Source organism: Malus domestica, chromosome 12, assembly GCF_042453785.1.
Source record: "Malus domestica chromosome 12, GDT2T_hap1".
In the NCBI taxonomy this organism is placed as follows: Eukaryota; Viridiplantae; Streptophyta; class Magnoliopsida; order Rosales; family Rosaceae; genus Malus; species Malus domestica.
The window spans coordinates 24,931,827-24,946,991 of NC_091672.1; the positions used below are offsets into that span (position 1 = coordinate 24,931,827).

Below are 15,165 nucleotides of genomic sequence, written 5' to 3' on the forward strand. Positions count from 1 at the left end.
TCATTTTCAAACAAACCATTTTTTCTTTCCTTTTTCGATACGATTTTTAGTCAAAGAGTTTTTCCCTTTTTTTTTCATTGGATAATATTAAGGAGACTAATTTTTAGATCAAATTTTGTAAACTAAATGATGTGGTTATTGATGGTTGAATTATTATCTAATTATTGATCAACATGCTTATTCATTATTAGTGACACATCATTTAGGGGGGGTGTAGTCAAACTTGGATTTGAAAGGATTTTAAAATCCTAGTGTAGTCAACTAATGGATTTTAATGGATTTTAAGAATACATGTAAATCTAGGTGTAGTGACTGTAGTCAATGGAGATTTTAATTGTCAGTTTTAAAGTCCATCTAAATCTAGATTTATTAAAAAATTAAAGATTTTGTAGGATTTTATTAAGTTGTGAGAGATTTTAATTGTCAGTTTTAAAGTCCATCTAAATCTAGATGTATTAAAAAATTAAAGATTTTGTAGGATTTTATTAAGTTGTGGATTTTGTAGGATTTGAGAGGAGGAAGTATATATAACAAAGACCAAATAGAATCCTACCTCACACCATAGGATTTGAAATCCTAGTTGAACGACTCCTCTTCTTCTCATTGCCAGCCACTTTCTTTGCTTTATCTTCTTCCTTCATTTTTGCCATATTTTCTTCAATTTTTGTTGTTGGGTTGCATCATTTTATGCGATTTTTTCTTCAATTTTTTGTTGTTGGGTCGCAATCTTTCTTCATGTCCGCAATGTTTTCGTTGCTGCTGGACCCTCATGCTAATTGCTGCTATGTGTGCGGCATGGGTTCATGAATGAATAAGGTGACAACGAAGGAATTCGGTTCTTCATGTCTGCTTATTTATGCTCTTTTTTTTGGTACCATGAATGAATTCGTTTCATTAATAAATATTAAGAATAAATAAGGTGTCAACGAAAGGGATAAGAATAAAGTGAGGGAGGAAGTAGGATTGGAAATGGGTGCACTGGGGATCTTTGAGGAGTTGAGTTTATGTGATAATCTTGACTTCTTTTTTTTCGGCTCCAAGGGATGCAGCTCCAGATCATGAACATCTTCATTTGATTTATTTGATGATTAAGATTCAACATTACAAAATCTATAGAAATTTGTCATTCAAATCTTCTCAAATCTTCCAAAATCTATAGGATTTTGTAGAAGTTTATAATCCTATGAAATCCATCACATATCAAAATCTATTAAAATCCTCTCAAATCCAAGTTTGACTACACCCCCTTAGTTTGCAAGTTTGGCTTAACAATTTGGTCACCCTAACATTATAATATTTTGTGCTTACCTTTTGTTAAAATCACACCATGTTTAGTGGTTATGAGAGGAAAAATTCTAATTTTCGACTTCTCCACATTTATTTAAAACATCGAGTACCTTCAAAATTTAGAAATTAGGTCAACTGGGAAGAGTAATTGATTCAATTCTCATTCCTTACCACCCTTATTTTGGACTTCCCCAATTGCTTACTTCTTTGATACGTAGTAAGTTTTTTTTTTTTCCTAAAAGACTTGTTTGCTTACTCGGAATGCGATGCAAAGAATGATTATCTATACCCATTTCAGTCATATCATATTATTACCAGTAGTTGTTTATCTCGTGAACAATTAGATATCATTACGATATCGTTACCATACCTAAAAATGTAGGTACACATGCCCTATAGTTGAGGTAAGATATTTACCCACAAAATATGTAGAGGAGGCCACCCCATGAGCACTTGTAATTTTGGTAATCGAATTTGCTTGTGGAAGATATTTGATGGCCCATTGGGCTTGAATTGATACGCAATTGGGCTTCGTTACGTTTGGGCTTTGACAGCTCATTGGGCTTCAATTCATGGTAACCGCACTTTTAGTTACGGCATCAGGCCCAACAGAGATATTTTTCTGAGCGCGAAATCTAGCCGTTAAAATCGTCGCTACAGATAAAGATATAACAACAAAAACATATGGTTGCAGGCCTTCTGCAACATTCACTCTTTTCTTTATAAAATGGAGTCTGGAATTTGTCTGTTTAAGAATTTGAAAAATGGCGAGTGGTCTCTCACACCACCACCTTCTCTGCATGTATTCCTCAAAAACCCACCCACCGTTTTCAAAAACGCAAACACTTTTCAGAAACCCGAAATCCTCCTCCGTTGCTCTCCGGACCCTCCCGAAGTCGTTGTCTCCGAAAAACTCCAACACTTCGCTGCAAAGTTCGCCGGAAGAGTCGAAGCCCGCCAGCGCTCTTAAGCGGGCCGACCCGCCCGGCCAAAACCCACCTCCCAGATTGTCTTCTTTCGACTCCCTCTTCGTCCGCCTTCGTCATTTGAGGTAGATTTTAATATTATTTTTATGTACACAATTTCAAATTCATGGGTGATTAGCTTTGGTGTGTTGTGGGTTGTTGTAAATTTGTGATTTGATTCATTGGAATATGATTGCAGAGATGAAAGGTTTAAGCTTGATGGGATTTTTGTGGACATTCTGTCGATTGCATTGCCTGCTGCTCTGGCTCTTGCTGCTGACCCCATTACCTCTTTGGTTGACACAGCCTTTGTTGGGCATTTAGGTATCAACTTTGTTCCTTGATTATGCTTAACTAAATAATAATGTTTGATTTTTTTTTTGTTAATTGATACAATTATGTGTGTATTTGATAAATAATATAAGAATCCATGTCGGATTTGACAAAATAAATTACAATTAACAAATGGTTCTACTCCTAATGACACTGAGGGTTATGTGATAAAACTCCATACCTGCTGTGCTAATAGGCGGTAAGATATTAGCAGTGGTCCTTCGTCCGTGTATCTGAAATCTTGACAGTTTCTGCATTGTGTAGGGTCGGTTGAATTGGCAGCAGTTGGGGTGTCAGCTTCAGTATTCAACTTAGTTTCTAAATTGTTTAACGTTCCATTGCTCAACATCACTACATCTTTTGTTGCTGAAGAGCAGGCATTGGCTAGCAAGGCCGAGGATGGTAATTAGTAACTTTTTCTAGAAAGATTTGTTATATTTGAAGTTTAGTAATAATACTTCACTTTAATCAAAATGGTTTTGTGAAGATTTGCAGGGTGACAGGCAGAGCAAGAAGCTCCTTCCCTCGGTGTCGACGTCATTGGCTCTTGCTGCCACCTTTGGCGTAGCTGAAGCTGTTGCACTTTTTCTTGGGTCGGGTGTCTTGATGAATGCCATGGGTATATATGCTGTATGTCAATCTTCACCAATTATCAGTTTAAAGTGATGCATGCTACTTTGTGCTACTTTATTCTCCAAATGTATCTTAGTAGTACTTCCGTCGAATTCAGTTTGTTTATTGTCTTGGTGCAGTTTCTTTCTTTCACATGATTATGAATATCATGATTGATTTTGGAGTTGAATTTCTTGTTTGTTTAGGTAGTTTTTACTGTCGCTTTTTCACTAGTATGTAGCAAACTTTTTTTCTTCCTTTTCTGCGTTATTAGAGACTTTATCACAGCATTCAAATGAAATTGAAAGGGGTATCAAGGTTTCCATACCTTGAAAGTGGCTTCAAGGTTTCAAAGTTGGCTGATAAGGATGGAAGAGAAAGACTAGTATATGGAGTAGGAAATTTTTCTCACCGTGGGATATGTAGCATTTTGACATTAACTGACTGATGTGTTTCTGGATTTTTTTAATGAAGTTTGATATTGTTATAGGATTCACCAATGCGAATACCTGCGGAGAGTTTTCTTGCCGTAAGGGCATTTGGTGCTCCACCGATTGTAATTGCACTTGCCGCACAAGGCACATTTCGTGGCTTTAAAGACACAAAGACGCCTCTGTATGCTGTTGGTATGTATTGTTCTGCATGTTTCTGAACTCAACTGTATTGTTTTCCAACTGAGAAAATGACAATGTCTGCTCTTTTATCTCAGTTGCTGGCAACTTACTTAATGCTATATTGGATGCAATATTGATATTTATTTTTGATTTTGGAATCCGCGGTGCTGCTATTGCTACGGTGATTTCTGAGTACGTCAACGATGTGGTAAACTTAATTTACTGGTGGATTTTGATCTTGATATTCCTATCATAACATTCTGTCAAAGTTTTCTTTCTAACACAACTCTTCATGTCTATTTTTCGCAAGGTACATGATCGCTGTTATTCTTTTGTGGAAATTGAATAGCGAAGTATTACTTGTCCCTACCTATATTGATGGGAGAAGAATCATCGGTTACCTTAAATCTGGTAGGTTCTTTGTGAACTTGTTTATGGAATCATAGATGATGGGGATAATTGAGTTTTTTCTAAATGCCCCTTGTATTTGTCAGGGGTCCTTCTTATTGGCAGAAGCTTAGCAGTTGTTGTAACTACGACACTAGCCACATCCGTGGCAGCCCGGGAGGGTCCTATCCCCATGGCTGGCCATCAGATTTGCATTCAAGTTTGGTTGGCAGTATCTTTGCTTACCGATGCTTTAGCACTGGCTGGTCAGGTGTGACATTTTTACTTTACAAGTTTCATACGACGTGAACAATATACACAGAAGAACTGAATGAAATAAATTATGTGAACGAACTAGATCTAGTTTAATCATTACAATGATGTTTCTTCACAGACACTTCTCGCCAGTGGTTACTCCCAACAAGATTATGAACAAGCACGCCTAGTAATTTATAGAGTTCTACAGGTTCTTATTTTTCTTTTCAACTGTTTCATTCTCATCGTTAATTGATATCCTTTTTTTCCTCTGAATCTACATTAACTGTTCTTTGAATTTCAAACAGATTGGTTTAGTGACGGGAATTGGTTTGGGAATTATGTTATTCATCGGTTTTAAAGCGTTTTCTAGCTTATTCAGCACAGACCCTCAAGTCCTGGCAATTGCATGGTCTGGTTTATTGGTAGGAAACTACATATCTCAACAGTTTACTTTTTGGAAGCCTATGGACTATTACTTGCTTCATGTGTGCATTAGTTGCACTGCTACACATACCTGATATGGATATTATTTGCCAGTTTGTTGCTGGATCTCAGCCAATAAACGCTCTAGCTTTTGTTATTGATGGACTGTACTACGGAGTTTCAGACTTTGGATTTGCTGCCTATTCAATGGTATTCCCGGATCCTATCAGGAACAACAAAATGGTTACATCATATGGTCTCCTCTCACCTCTCTTTTTGTTTGGGCAGGTGTTAGTAGGACTGATTTCTTCCGCGGTCATACTTGTTGCCTCTCCGTCTTTTGGCCTTGCTGGAGTCTGGACCGGGCTGTTTCTCTTCATGGCATTGCGCGTAGTAGCCGGGATTTGGAGGTAAACTAATTTCTGTACGAGCTCCTGTCATCACGCAACTTGAACTTCTTCCTGACAAATACTATTGCACTCCAGGTTGGGCACAAGAACCGGACCATGGAAATTGGTCTGGGATGAGAGGAAACAGGAAGGTTAACGTGACGAATGTTGAATCTCCTGGGACAGGAGGTAAAAATACTCATCGGGGGGCTATCGAACACAAGTAACTGTCTGAAGTCTGATGCTGCTGGTGTAACCTGTTTTCAAACACAGGTTATCCTAAGGTGGTCAAGGGCCTGCCGGATTATTAAGACGACCTGGATCAACAAGAAAGAGTGACTTCGACTGGTTTCCGACTACTCACTAAATTTAGTATGTCGGGATGCAGATGATGATCGGCGTTCCAAACGAAGCTTTCTTCCCGTCCATACTTCACCAGGTTCTTGTATAACATATGATAGCATAAAACGCCAATAAATGTTTACAAAACAACATCAAAGATTCTGAAATTGAAAGGGAAATCTTCCTATTTCGATTCAAAGAAAATTTCAATAGAATTCCTTATCAAGTAAAAATCACAACTAAGAGTAAGGGAACCATGAATAATGCAGCCCCTGCTCTTCCATTACACCGGAATGATAGCTTTGTCTAACTAAATCTGAATCGAAATCCACGTCTAAATATCCGTCCTGCGTATGATTCGAGCTTCCAGGTATGTCGACTTGTGGTTGTGTCTGAAATTGTATAGGGAGACAATGCATCATCCTCTCCCATTGTTGTTCTTGAGCAGCATCAATGCCATAGGTTTTTTCTGCAGACCAGCAGTTATGCATGTAGTCAAGTCTGTCGTAGAGCTCCCTCTGCATTCCGATGTCATTCGATGCATTGATGCCATAACCTGGACTATTGTTGTACTTATCGTCTAAGTCATCTAAGTAAGCATAAGTATGTATGAAGCCATCGTGATTATGGCCATTTAATTTCGTAGTTTCTGCTAAACCTCCCTGCAATTGTTGACCAGTTATCGATCCCTTCATTCCAGCATCATCAGATTGAACATTTTTCTGCTCGTTATGCATATTGTTGTACATATCATCTAAGCCATTTTGGCTTCCAGATTCCAGAATCACCGGGAACTCTTTCACCACTGCTTCCCTCATTGCCGGTGTCTCAAATTTGACATCATTTGAAGGGTTGCAACCGTCTCTTAAGGTAGCATTGGAAAGCTCTAATTCCTCAGTCACCAATCCCACAGCACAAACCATTTCCTGCTTCGGCTCTCCGGGCAGACAGTCCTCAAAGAAACCCGATCTTTCCTTTGCCTGATCCGCACTGTTATATGTTGACGATGACTCGTAGGACGATGGTTTAGTCGTTGTGGGTGACACAAAATTAGAGCAGGAGTCCTTCAAATCCATGGTGTTCTTTGCGAAGTTGAGCCGGGCCGAAGCACCATAAATTGCCCAAGCAGCTTTATCATAAGCAAGTGCAGCTTCCCAGGCTGTAGGGAAAGTCCCAAGCCAAAGACGGTTATTCTTCTTCTTCGGTACAGCGCCGCCTGTAGCGTGAATCGGTTCTCGGATTTCCGCCACCCATTTTCCCCAAGTCCTCTGCCTAACACCCCTGTAAACACAAGCGGAGTTCTCAGGCCCTCCTTTCCCTCTCATACACCCTTTTGTGGAGCCCTTCGCGGGAACCCTCCGAGTCTTCTTCCCTCCATCTTTTTCAAAATCAAGCCTCTCATTGTAGTTCTTCCACCTAGCCAGAGTGTCCTCTATCGAATCGCACCCGTAGCGCCTCTTCCGCAATTTCCTATCCCTGCAAAGTTGAACCACATCCAAAGTTAGTGTCAGCTTTCAAACAATCAACACGAACAAATTAGCTTCCAGGCACCTCTCGTTTGAGATTGGGATTGCTTCGGTCGAAAACGCTTATGCTTATAAGCACGCTTTCATTACAAGCACTTTGAAAATTTATTATAAAAATCCAAGTACTTCCGTTAACTTAGAGCTTTTGCTAAACGTTCTTTCGTCACAATTACATTGCCAAAAGCACCTTACTAGCACTGCTCCCGAAAACGCTTCTAACTTTTTGCACCAGATGCAGTGTTGAACCATTTTTAGCAATTTCAGAAGCAATCCCATCCCAAAGAGGAAAACGTTCCAAGATTTCCTAAAACTTGGATTTCTCAAAGGAAATGAACCACACAGAAGAACCCAGATGAAATAACAGATAAAAACCCAAGAACTCACCCGTCGGAAGCCTCGGACGCCATGCGAGTTCAGAAATCTGCCTGCTTTCTTCTTCCTTCAGGGCGTCAAATATGCAGAAAATATGACCTTTTCGTTCTAATTAGCTGAAAATCTAATAAGGGTTTATGTAGGGTTTAGGTTTGAACAGGTTTTTGCCCCTTGAGCAAGGTTTCGAGGCGTTTTTGAGGAGCTGGGGTTTTCTCTGTTTGCGGCTTTGTGGGGGCAGATACCAATAAAAAACAACTAGGCAATGGCGTCGCTGTCTGACTTGGGGACGAAGGTACTGTGAGATACTCCCGAAAAGAATTAATATGAATTTGATGATATGAACAGCTCATGGGACGATTCGTGGCCCCTCTTTCGACACGTAAGAGTCGTACTCTGTTTTGTCCTTTCGGTTTCTTGCCCACGAAGGCTTTACTTTACTTTTCTTTTGCATTTGCATTTATAACTGGCAGCTGCGGCTGGTTTATTCAGAGCAGTTCCAATGTATGAAAGGCTCGCCTACTGCCTATTGAAATTTGAATTATTTGATTTATTAAATCTAAAATTTTAATGAACTTTTTTCGTTTTCAGCAATTCATAAAAGAATGAATCGAAAAAAAACCTATGAATATACCGGCTGCAACAAAAGACTTCATGATAGTCAATATGGGCCCCCACCACCTATCAGTGCATAGTGTTATTTGACTCATCATTATTTTAGATGGTGAAGATGTTATTGACTGTAACTCAATATTGGGTTATTTACACTGAGGAATGGAAAAAATTGTGGAAACTCGAACAATTATACAATATTTGCCTTATGTAACACGGTCCGGAAATCACTTAAATCCCCTCTAATGAACAGTAATTGCCTTTTGTATCTCCACCCTTAATTTGAATAGTCATGACAATATGCAATAAAATAATAGTATTTTTTATTTTATGAAATAATAAAAAATAATTTTATTTCAAATTTCAGATATGATTTTTAATCGGTCTCATTGTACCACGTTTCATTAAATAAGAAATTACAACCCAAAGTATTTGAGAAAATATAAAATGATGGTGTAAGGTGGAAGATACAGATAAGATATTTATAGAAAAATTAAATCTTTTTTTTTTTGGATTTTTTTATTAATTGTTTACATTTTATTTTACATTTTTTTTTACATTTTATTAATTTTTTATTGCTTTTTTCCAATTTTTTTATATTAATTTTATAATGTGGCTGACGTCATCCTAACATCAGCCTTGCATCAGTTTGCCCTAAGGCACTTGCCCTTGCGATTCGAGCCCGCCCTCTCACTCGAGCCCTTCTCAGTCCAATCGCCTACATGGGTTGGAGTAAGGAGGGAAGGCAATTGGATTGAAAACCTCCTCGGTCCACCGGGCAATCCACATTAGTGGAGTTGCTCTAAGAATTCACTAGTACAAGCATGGACGAGGTTGCTGTTCGAAAAGGCTCGGAAAGACTCTTATGAGTAGAAGTGCTCGAGAATTATTAAAGTACTTGTTAAAAAAGCACTTTTAATATATAGGTGTTTAAGAGCCAAAGTGTTTTCTCCTAGAACAGTTCTAAACAAACGCTTAATTTTGGTTTGAATGTTTGAGTTCACATGTTATAATTCCTTTTTTAGATAGTAGCCTTGCCAGCAGGCACAGAGGTGGGCATCTTGAATGGGCTTTCAGTTGGGCTTCATTGGCCCATCAATTGTCCTTCAAATATTGGGCCGATGGAGCAAGTTTTGTGAGTTTTGGGTTCTATTGCCTTGGCAGGGACGTCAGCCTTGTCAGCAGGCGCAGAGGCGGACAGCCCTTGAATGGGCTTTCAGTTGGGCTTTATTGGCCCATCAACTGCCCTCCAAATATTGGGCCGCTGGAGCCAGTAAATGCAATAAAGGAGGAAGTAAAAGCTGAATTTTACAACACACATCACATATTTACATTTTACTCAACCGAGTTTGAAATCTTGGCTTCAACCTCCAATCTCAGCCGTTAATAATCTTCCTCGCAGCACATACCGTCCATCTGTAAGACTCTCAAAGCTTGTAGCACAAAGCTTCCCTGCATCCAACGTCATTTAATCACGTACACATCACACGCATTCGAGGTCCCTCCTGCAAAAGCCGCCCTTTGTTCTCGCGCGCTTAAAATCCGTTAATATTTGCAGAGAGCCAAACACCCACACACTCACACACTCACTCTCCGCCATTACCATTTGCCTCCTTCCTTCTCAGCTCCCTCTCTCTCTCTCGCTCTCTCTCTCTCTCTCTCTCTCTTCGACTGATCCATCCCTCTCTCTTTTGCCGTCGTACTCACGCCGTCGACAGAATGTTCTACTCGCACCAGCTTCTAGCTCGGAAAGCTCCTCTGGGTCAAATCTGGTAAAACCTCACTCAGATTCTCCGATTTCTCTCACTTTTTCTACACGATTTTTCGTTGAATCTATTTTTCACATGTATTGCTCTGTTTTTTTTCCCGTATACTTCACTTTTTTTATTCTTGCATTTTTATCGTAATTTCATGCAGTTTGGCCTAGAAACTGACGTTTTCGCTGGATTTTCGAGTTTTATTAACTATTTTGTTTTTATTTAACTATTTTTTCTTTGCAAATGGTGAACTCGCGAAGGAGGGCTGCTACAATGCACGCTAAAATCAACCGCAGGAAGCTCGATAAGCTCGATCTCATCAAGATCTGGTAATTCCTTACCTCTTTCTCTTCCTTTTTCACTTCTTCAAATTTTCATAGTTCTCAGCTTTCGCCGATAATCGTCACTGGTTTTTTGTGCAGCTAAATCCCATGGGATATAATTCTTCATGATTTTTTGCATTTTTGTTTTTAAATTTTGCAGCGAAGAGATTTTGAATCCTTCGGTTCCCATGGCTCTTCGTCTCTCCGGGATTCTCATGGGTAAACTCTCCCTCCCTTCCTCTCTCTCGCTCTCTCCCCCCCCTATGTTACCATTTCGCTTCGTTTGCGTTTCCAGGTGGAGTCGTCATCGTCTACGAACGAAAAGTGAAGCTCCTATACGGTGACGTTCCGATCCTTCTTTCTTTTTTCGTTTCGAATTTCGGACAATTTTGATTTCAAAATTTTCGAACAAATGTTTTCTGACTTATGTTTCTGTGTGTTGCTCTCGTTTCCGTACAGAGGATGCGACTCGTCTACTGGTACTATTTCTCTTCGAATTTCTTAATTATTTTAATTTCCGATTTTTCTCTATTTGTTTAATTGATTTTTATATTATTTTTCACATCCGAGTGTGCTGCTGTAGGTCGAATTAAACGAAGCATGGAAGACGAAACCTGTTGGGGACCCCACCGTCCTCCAGAAAGGAAAATCACAGGCCAGGTGGGTCCCTCCCCCATGCTGCTTCTTCCTCTCCAAGTTACCAAAATTTTCAGAACCGGCGCATTTTAGAACCACCGGCGTAGTTTAGAGTGACATTTGTAGTGGAGGGGCAGGATTGTCATTTGACACGTGGGTTATTGTCGTCTCCTTTTTTCTGCAGAAAGGAAGCTATTACGCTGCCTGAGAATGAAGACACAGAGATTGAAGGAATGCTGAATTTTTCCCACGGCCGCAGCGCCTCCATGCAGTTTCAGCAAACCTCCTATTTTGCTATGGTAAAATGTCGAAACTCTCCGGGTTTTTGTACAACATTTACCTACATTTCAGACTCTCATGGATGGTCCATTGAGGGTATTTTTGTCAATCAGGGGAAACTGTCTGTGTGCCTGTCACTTGATAGTGTATGAAAGGTGTTTGAAGAATTGCCTGAATAGGGTTTGTGAGTAGAAGATTTAAATGATGGGTCAAGTTTATGTGCCCTGATTATTCAACTATTTTTATTGCTTGTGTTTTATGAATTTACGAAACTCAAAAATATTTGATCTAAAAACGCTTTCAATCATTTAAAAGCGTTTCCCGAATGAGCCATGGTTTCCGTTTGAGGAAAGCTATACTACCAGTTATGACACTGATTTATACTTTTTTGTATCTATGGCGATGAGCCAAGGCTCGTTGTTACATTAGAAGGGACGAATTGTGTTCTTTTCCACTGTTGTATTATGCCTTACAGTTTTTGTGTATGATAGGAAGATGCCTATGTAGGAACTGCATACAAAAACATTCTGAAATGATTGAACCCGCTGCATTGCCTCGTTGAGCTATTGTCTATCTTTGCAGCGGCTTGATAGTGTCGATGAACAATATGTTAACAACAACGCAGCAGGGGAGGAAGATCCAGCTCCGCAACTCTACCAAGGTTGTATCATTCTTCTATCTGATTTTGTCGTAATTTTAAGGTTTGAGTCTTTTGTCCACATGTCCAAAGCTTGTTCATCTGCTAACACAAGTTACTCTCTCATTCAGCTGATGTCGAGAATATCACCTTAGCTGAACGCTTTGATCCATTTCAAGCTGATCATTATATGTACAATCGCTTGGAGAGGTGAAACGTGTTTCAAACCTCCTACATGCAAACCCCATGTTTTTAAAGTTGTAGTCATAGTCTTATATGTGTTTTCTATGTGGATGGAAGATTTGAGATCGAAGGGGATGAAGAGACACAGTTTAACTTCACGTCAGGAGAGCACACACACATTCCCATACCCCCTTCCCCTCCTCGCGATGAACATCAGGAAGGTCAGATCATCCCTTTACCTATAAGATAATTTCTAAATTTCTAAATTTAGATGAATTTAGGAGTAGGATACAAGTCAAGTTTAATTTACCTAGTTACAAGCATGAAATTCTTCCTGATCTCAGGGCCTCCTGCAGCTCATACAAACCAAGATGATCAACATCTAGATCACCAGGCCAATCAGCCAGATGAAAGCAAGAAATTTAGACAGGTAGCCAGTAAATATCATGTTTTCATACAACACATCTTCTAAACTTGGAAAAATTAACTACAAACTAATCAATCTTGGATTGTAGATGAAGCTGGTTCAAGAGAGACAGGGGACTAGAAAAAGGAAAACAAGAAAGCAAGCATCTGGAATGGATTTTGAACAAACAATCATTCCTGGTCATGTATACCAATCTTGGCTCCGAGATCCTTCAGATCTATCACGAGATGCAAGAAAACGAAAGGTTTGTCGCTGATCTCTAAGTTGTATTTATCAGCTTAAGCCAAATCCATTTAAGGCAGGTGAGACTAAATGCGTACATACTAACTCCAAGTTGAACTAGGATGGGTTACTTTTCGATTGTGGCTCACAACATAAATTTTATTTCAAGGTTGTTGAAAAAACTGTTGGATTGTATGTTACCAAGTACAAACTATAACTGAGAATGCTTTATACTCTGTGTATTTACAGCGCAAAGATGTAATGGCAACTATGAAGATGGCTAACCTCATGGACCTGCCACCTAAAGTACTAATTGAAGATTTATTTACAACTGGAAGTAAAAACGTATATTATCCACGTCCTCTCCTTGACATGTGGATGAAAAGTGTCCGAACTCCCCGTGAGTCTCCTGCCGGTCAGTACTTGTTATTTTGTTTTGAGAACTTTCTCATATATGATAATTGAAGAAGTGAAGAAAAAGTACCTAATAGTTGCTCTGTCTGCAGGACGAACCACTTCACCCCTGCCCCCAGGACCATCGTCACCAATACCGCCTGAGAGACAAAACTCTAATGGTCCAGTGGAATATGTAAGCCAGTCCACCTTCTATTAGTTGTTCATTTTCCAAAAAGACGATTAAGCTCATGTCTGACAAGTACAATGTGTTAAAATGTGAAGCCTTTTCAAGATTTTCGTAGTGGAGTTGGCTCCCAGTCTTCCATAGATAAGCAACGGCCAAGTTCTGGTGTGGCAAAAGGCAAGAATGATCCAACAAGTGTACTCATGGAAGGACTGACTGCTAATCTTAAGAACATTGGCTTAGAGGGAAATGATACCAATCCAATGGCCACGCCTGGAAATTCTGGTACAGTTAAATTTGTTTAATACTTTTCATACCTTGGATATTTGGTTAAAAGCATTTCAAACATATTCAGTGATTTTCTAATCAGTTATTTGCTTCACTCAAATGTACAGATGACGTAAGATCCATCCCGAGCTCAGCATCAGGGCAGGCAATTCCTTCAGAAGGCAATTCAGGACGGTTAGTAAAATGTTTTTATCAACCAATATATTAAGATTTTCAAAGCTATAAAATGTTTCATGAATTCTTTCTTTGGACAATTGTCAATTACCATGAAATGTCACATGCAATTAGAGATTTGTTGCTTCCTCCTATATCCTGTGATAAAGTACTGGCTGTGGACAGATCCGGCAAGAAAAGGCCTCATTCTGCATCCGGGGGCAACATTAGACTTGAACCACTATTGGAAATGAGTCACCCCGATGTACATTTCGAGTTGTCGAGGTCACCTGAGCAAGGCCCGGCATTTGATCAAGGTATATTATACCTTACTACTCCTTCCTGTTGTTGCAGCAACCAAAGTCATGGTGGTTAACTTTTTTCCTTTCAGTAGGATTTTAATCACCATTGTAACTCCGTTTTGCAGAACTCTTGGTGGAAACAGGACCAACTCAAACTCAAAAACCGATCGTGGAACAACCGCTTGACAAAACAACTGATACTATCAGAAGGTAAGGTCGTCTATGAGATCTGCTGCATTTGCTTGGTGCACAAGTAACTTCCAGTTTCGGTTGCCTGATTGCGTTTTCCTCTTGTGTTTAAATGATTGCAGGGTTCTGAAATCACATTTTGAGACGGAGGGAGCTCCTCAGGTCGAATCCCTGGACAACCTAACTGCTGGAAGGAACCGAAAAGAAGCAGCTATGCTCTTCTACAAAACTTGTGGTACTTACCTATCCATATGTTACGTGCTCCTTTAATTGCAATGATTTGTGTTACAGCATTTAACATATGAACCTTGTTCGAAACTAAGACGGGATCATAATGTATAACTCTGCGCAGTTCTGGCTACACGGGATGTCATAAGAGTCGAGCAGAGGACCGCTTACGGGGAGATTCTCATATCGAGAGGGCCGAAAATGTGAACGAGGTGAGATCACACCTAGTGTCCTACACTTGTAGGTCGTTAATTCCCACCTACATTACGACCTAATCAACATGGAATTAGTGATACAATTAGAATTAGATGAAGAGATTAGAGATTACCTCATCTTTTTACAGTTTAAGCTTTTATCAAATTACTCCTTTTTTTTAGCAGTTAAAACAGCCTTGTCACGGGGAAGTTGCTGTTCCTCGCCAGAGCTCCTTTATAAATTAATAATATCGTTAATTTTACTTTTTGCTAATTGAGTTACTCTTTTTTTGATATATTTTTAATTCAATCTCAATATCTGACAAAGGAAAAATGAAGTTCAATTTTTGTTTGGTCCAGAATATTTTCAATTTTATTATATGGAAAAATGTACATAAATGCTTGGATCACTTGCCCACATGCGAGTTCGTTAGCGGCGAGTGTGTCATGAATCTAAATTTTACAATAACGAAGTAGAATCCAGTGGGTTTTATAAAAGTTCAAAATGTATAAAGGATATGAGAATTTTTTAGTGTGGTGGAAACACTGCCAAATACACCAAATTTCATAATACAAGTAGTTAATTTTTTTAAAGTATTTTGGTGCATCGAGCCGTGTTTCCGGCACATTAAAAAATCTCTCAAATGATA

At 39.3% G+C, this 15,165-nt stretch overlaps 3 protein-coding genes across 3 annotated transcripts; 2 read left to right on the forward strand and 1 right to left on the reverse strand.

The window, feature by feature from the left end:
• Window positions 1-1,976: 1,976 nt before the first annotated feature.
• Window positions 1,977-5,814, forward strand: LOC114819949 (protein DETOXIFICATION 44, chloroplastic-like). The gene is made up of 13 exons (XM_029089700.2): window positions 1,977-2,338; window positions 2,452-2,576; window positions 2,850-2,987; window positions 3,073-3,215; window positions 3,688-3,823; window positions 3,907-4,003; window positions 4,122-4,222; window positions 4,306-4,469; window positions 4,593-4,664; window positions 4,762-4,878; window positions 4,994-5,089; window positions 5,168-5,289; window positions 5,365-5,814. The coding sequence occupies exons 1-13, from the start codon at window positions 2,052-2,054 to the stop codon at window positions 5,423-5,425; spliced, it is 1,659 nt and encodes a 552-aa protein (XP_028945533.1). The 5' UTR covers window positions 1,977-2,051; the 3' UTR covers window positions 5,426-5,814.
• LOC114819950 (dehydration-responsive element-binding protein 2B) lies at window positions 5,798-7,724 on the reverse strand. Its single transcript, XM_029089701.2, has 2 exons — window positions 7,521-7,724; window positions 5,798-7,086 (listed from the first exon to the last, which is right to left on the reverse strand). The coding sequence occupies exons 1-2, from the start codon at window positions 7,541-7,543 to the stop codon at window positions 5,850-5,852; spliced, it is 1,260 nt and encodes a 419-aa protein (XP_028945534.1). The 5' UTR covers window positions 7,544-7,724; the 3' UTR covers window positions 5,798-5,849.
• A 1,969-nt stretch (window positions 7,725-9,693) lies between these two features.
• LOC114820029 (sister chromatid cohesion 1 protein 1) lies at window positions 9,694-14,789 on the forward strand. The gene is made up of 20 exons (XM_070809647.1): window positions 9,694-9,889; window positions 10,135-10,203; window positions 10,358-10,416; window positions 10,493-10,537; window positions 10,657-10,676; window positions 10,781-10,857; window positions 11,018-11,132; window positions 11,695-11,773; window positions 11,881-11,959; window positions 12,050-12,153; window positions 12,277-12,362; window positions 12,448-12,603; window positions 12,831-12,996; window positions 13,088-13,170; window positions 13,260-13,446; window positions 13,557-13,623; window positions 13,789-13,919; window positions 14,030-14,114; window positions 14,216-14,328; window positions 14,446-14,789. Exons 1-20 carry the CDS (start codon window positions 9,837-9,839, stop codon window positions 14,526-14,528), a joined length of 1,857 nt encoding a protein of 618 aa, XP_070665748.1. The 5' UTR covers window positions 9,694-9,836; the 3' UTR covers window positions 14,529-14,789.
• Window positions 14,790-15,165: the final 376 nt, after the last annotated feature.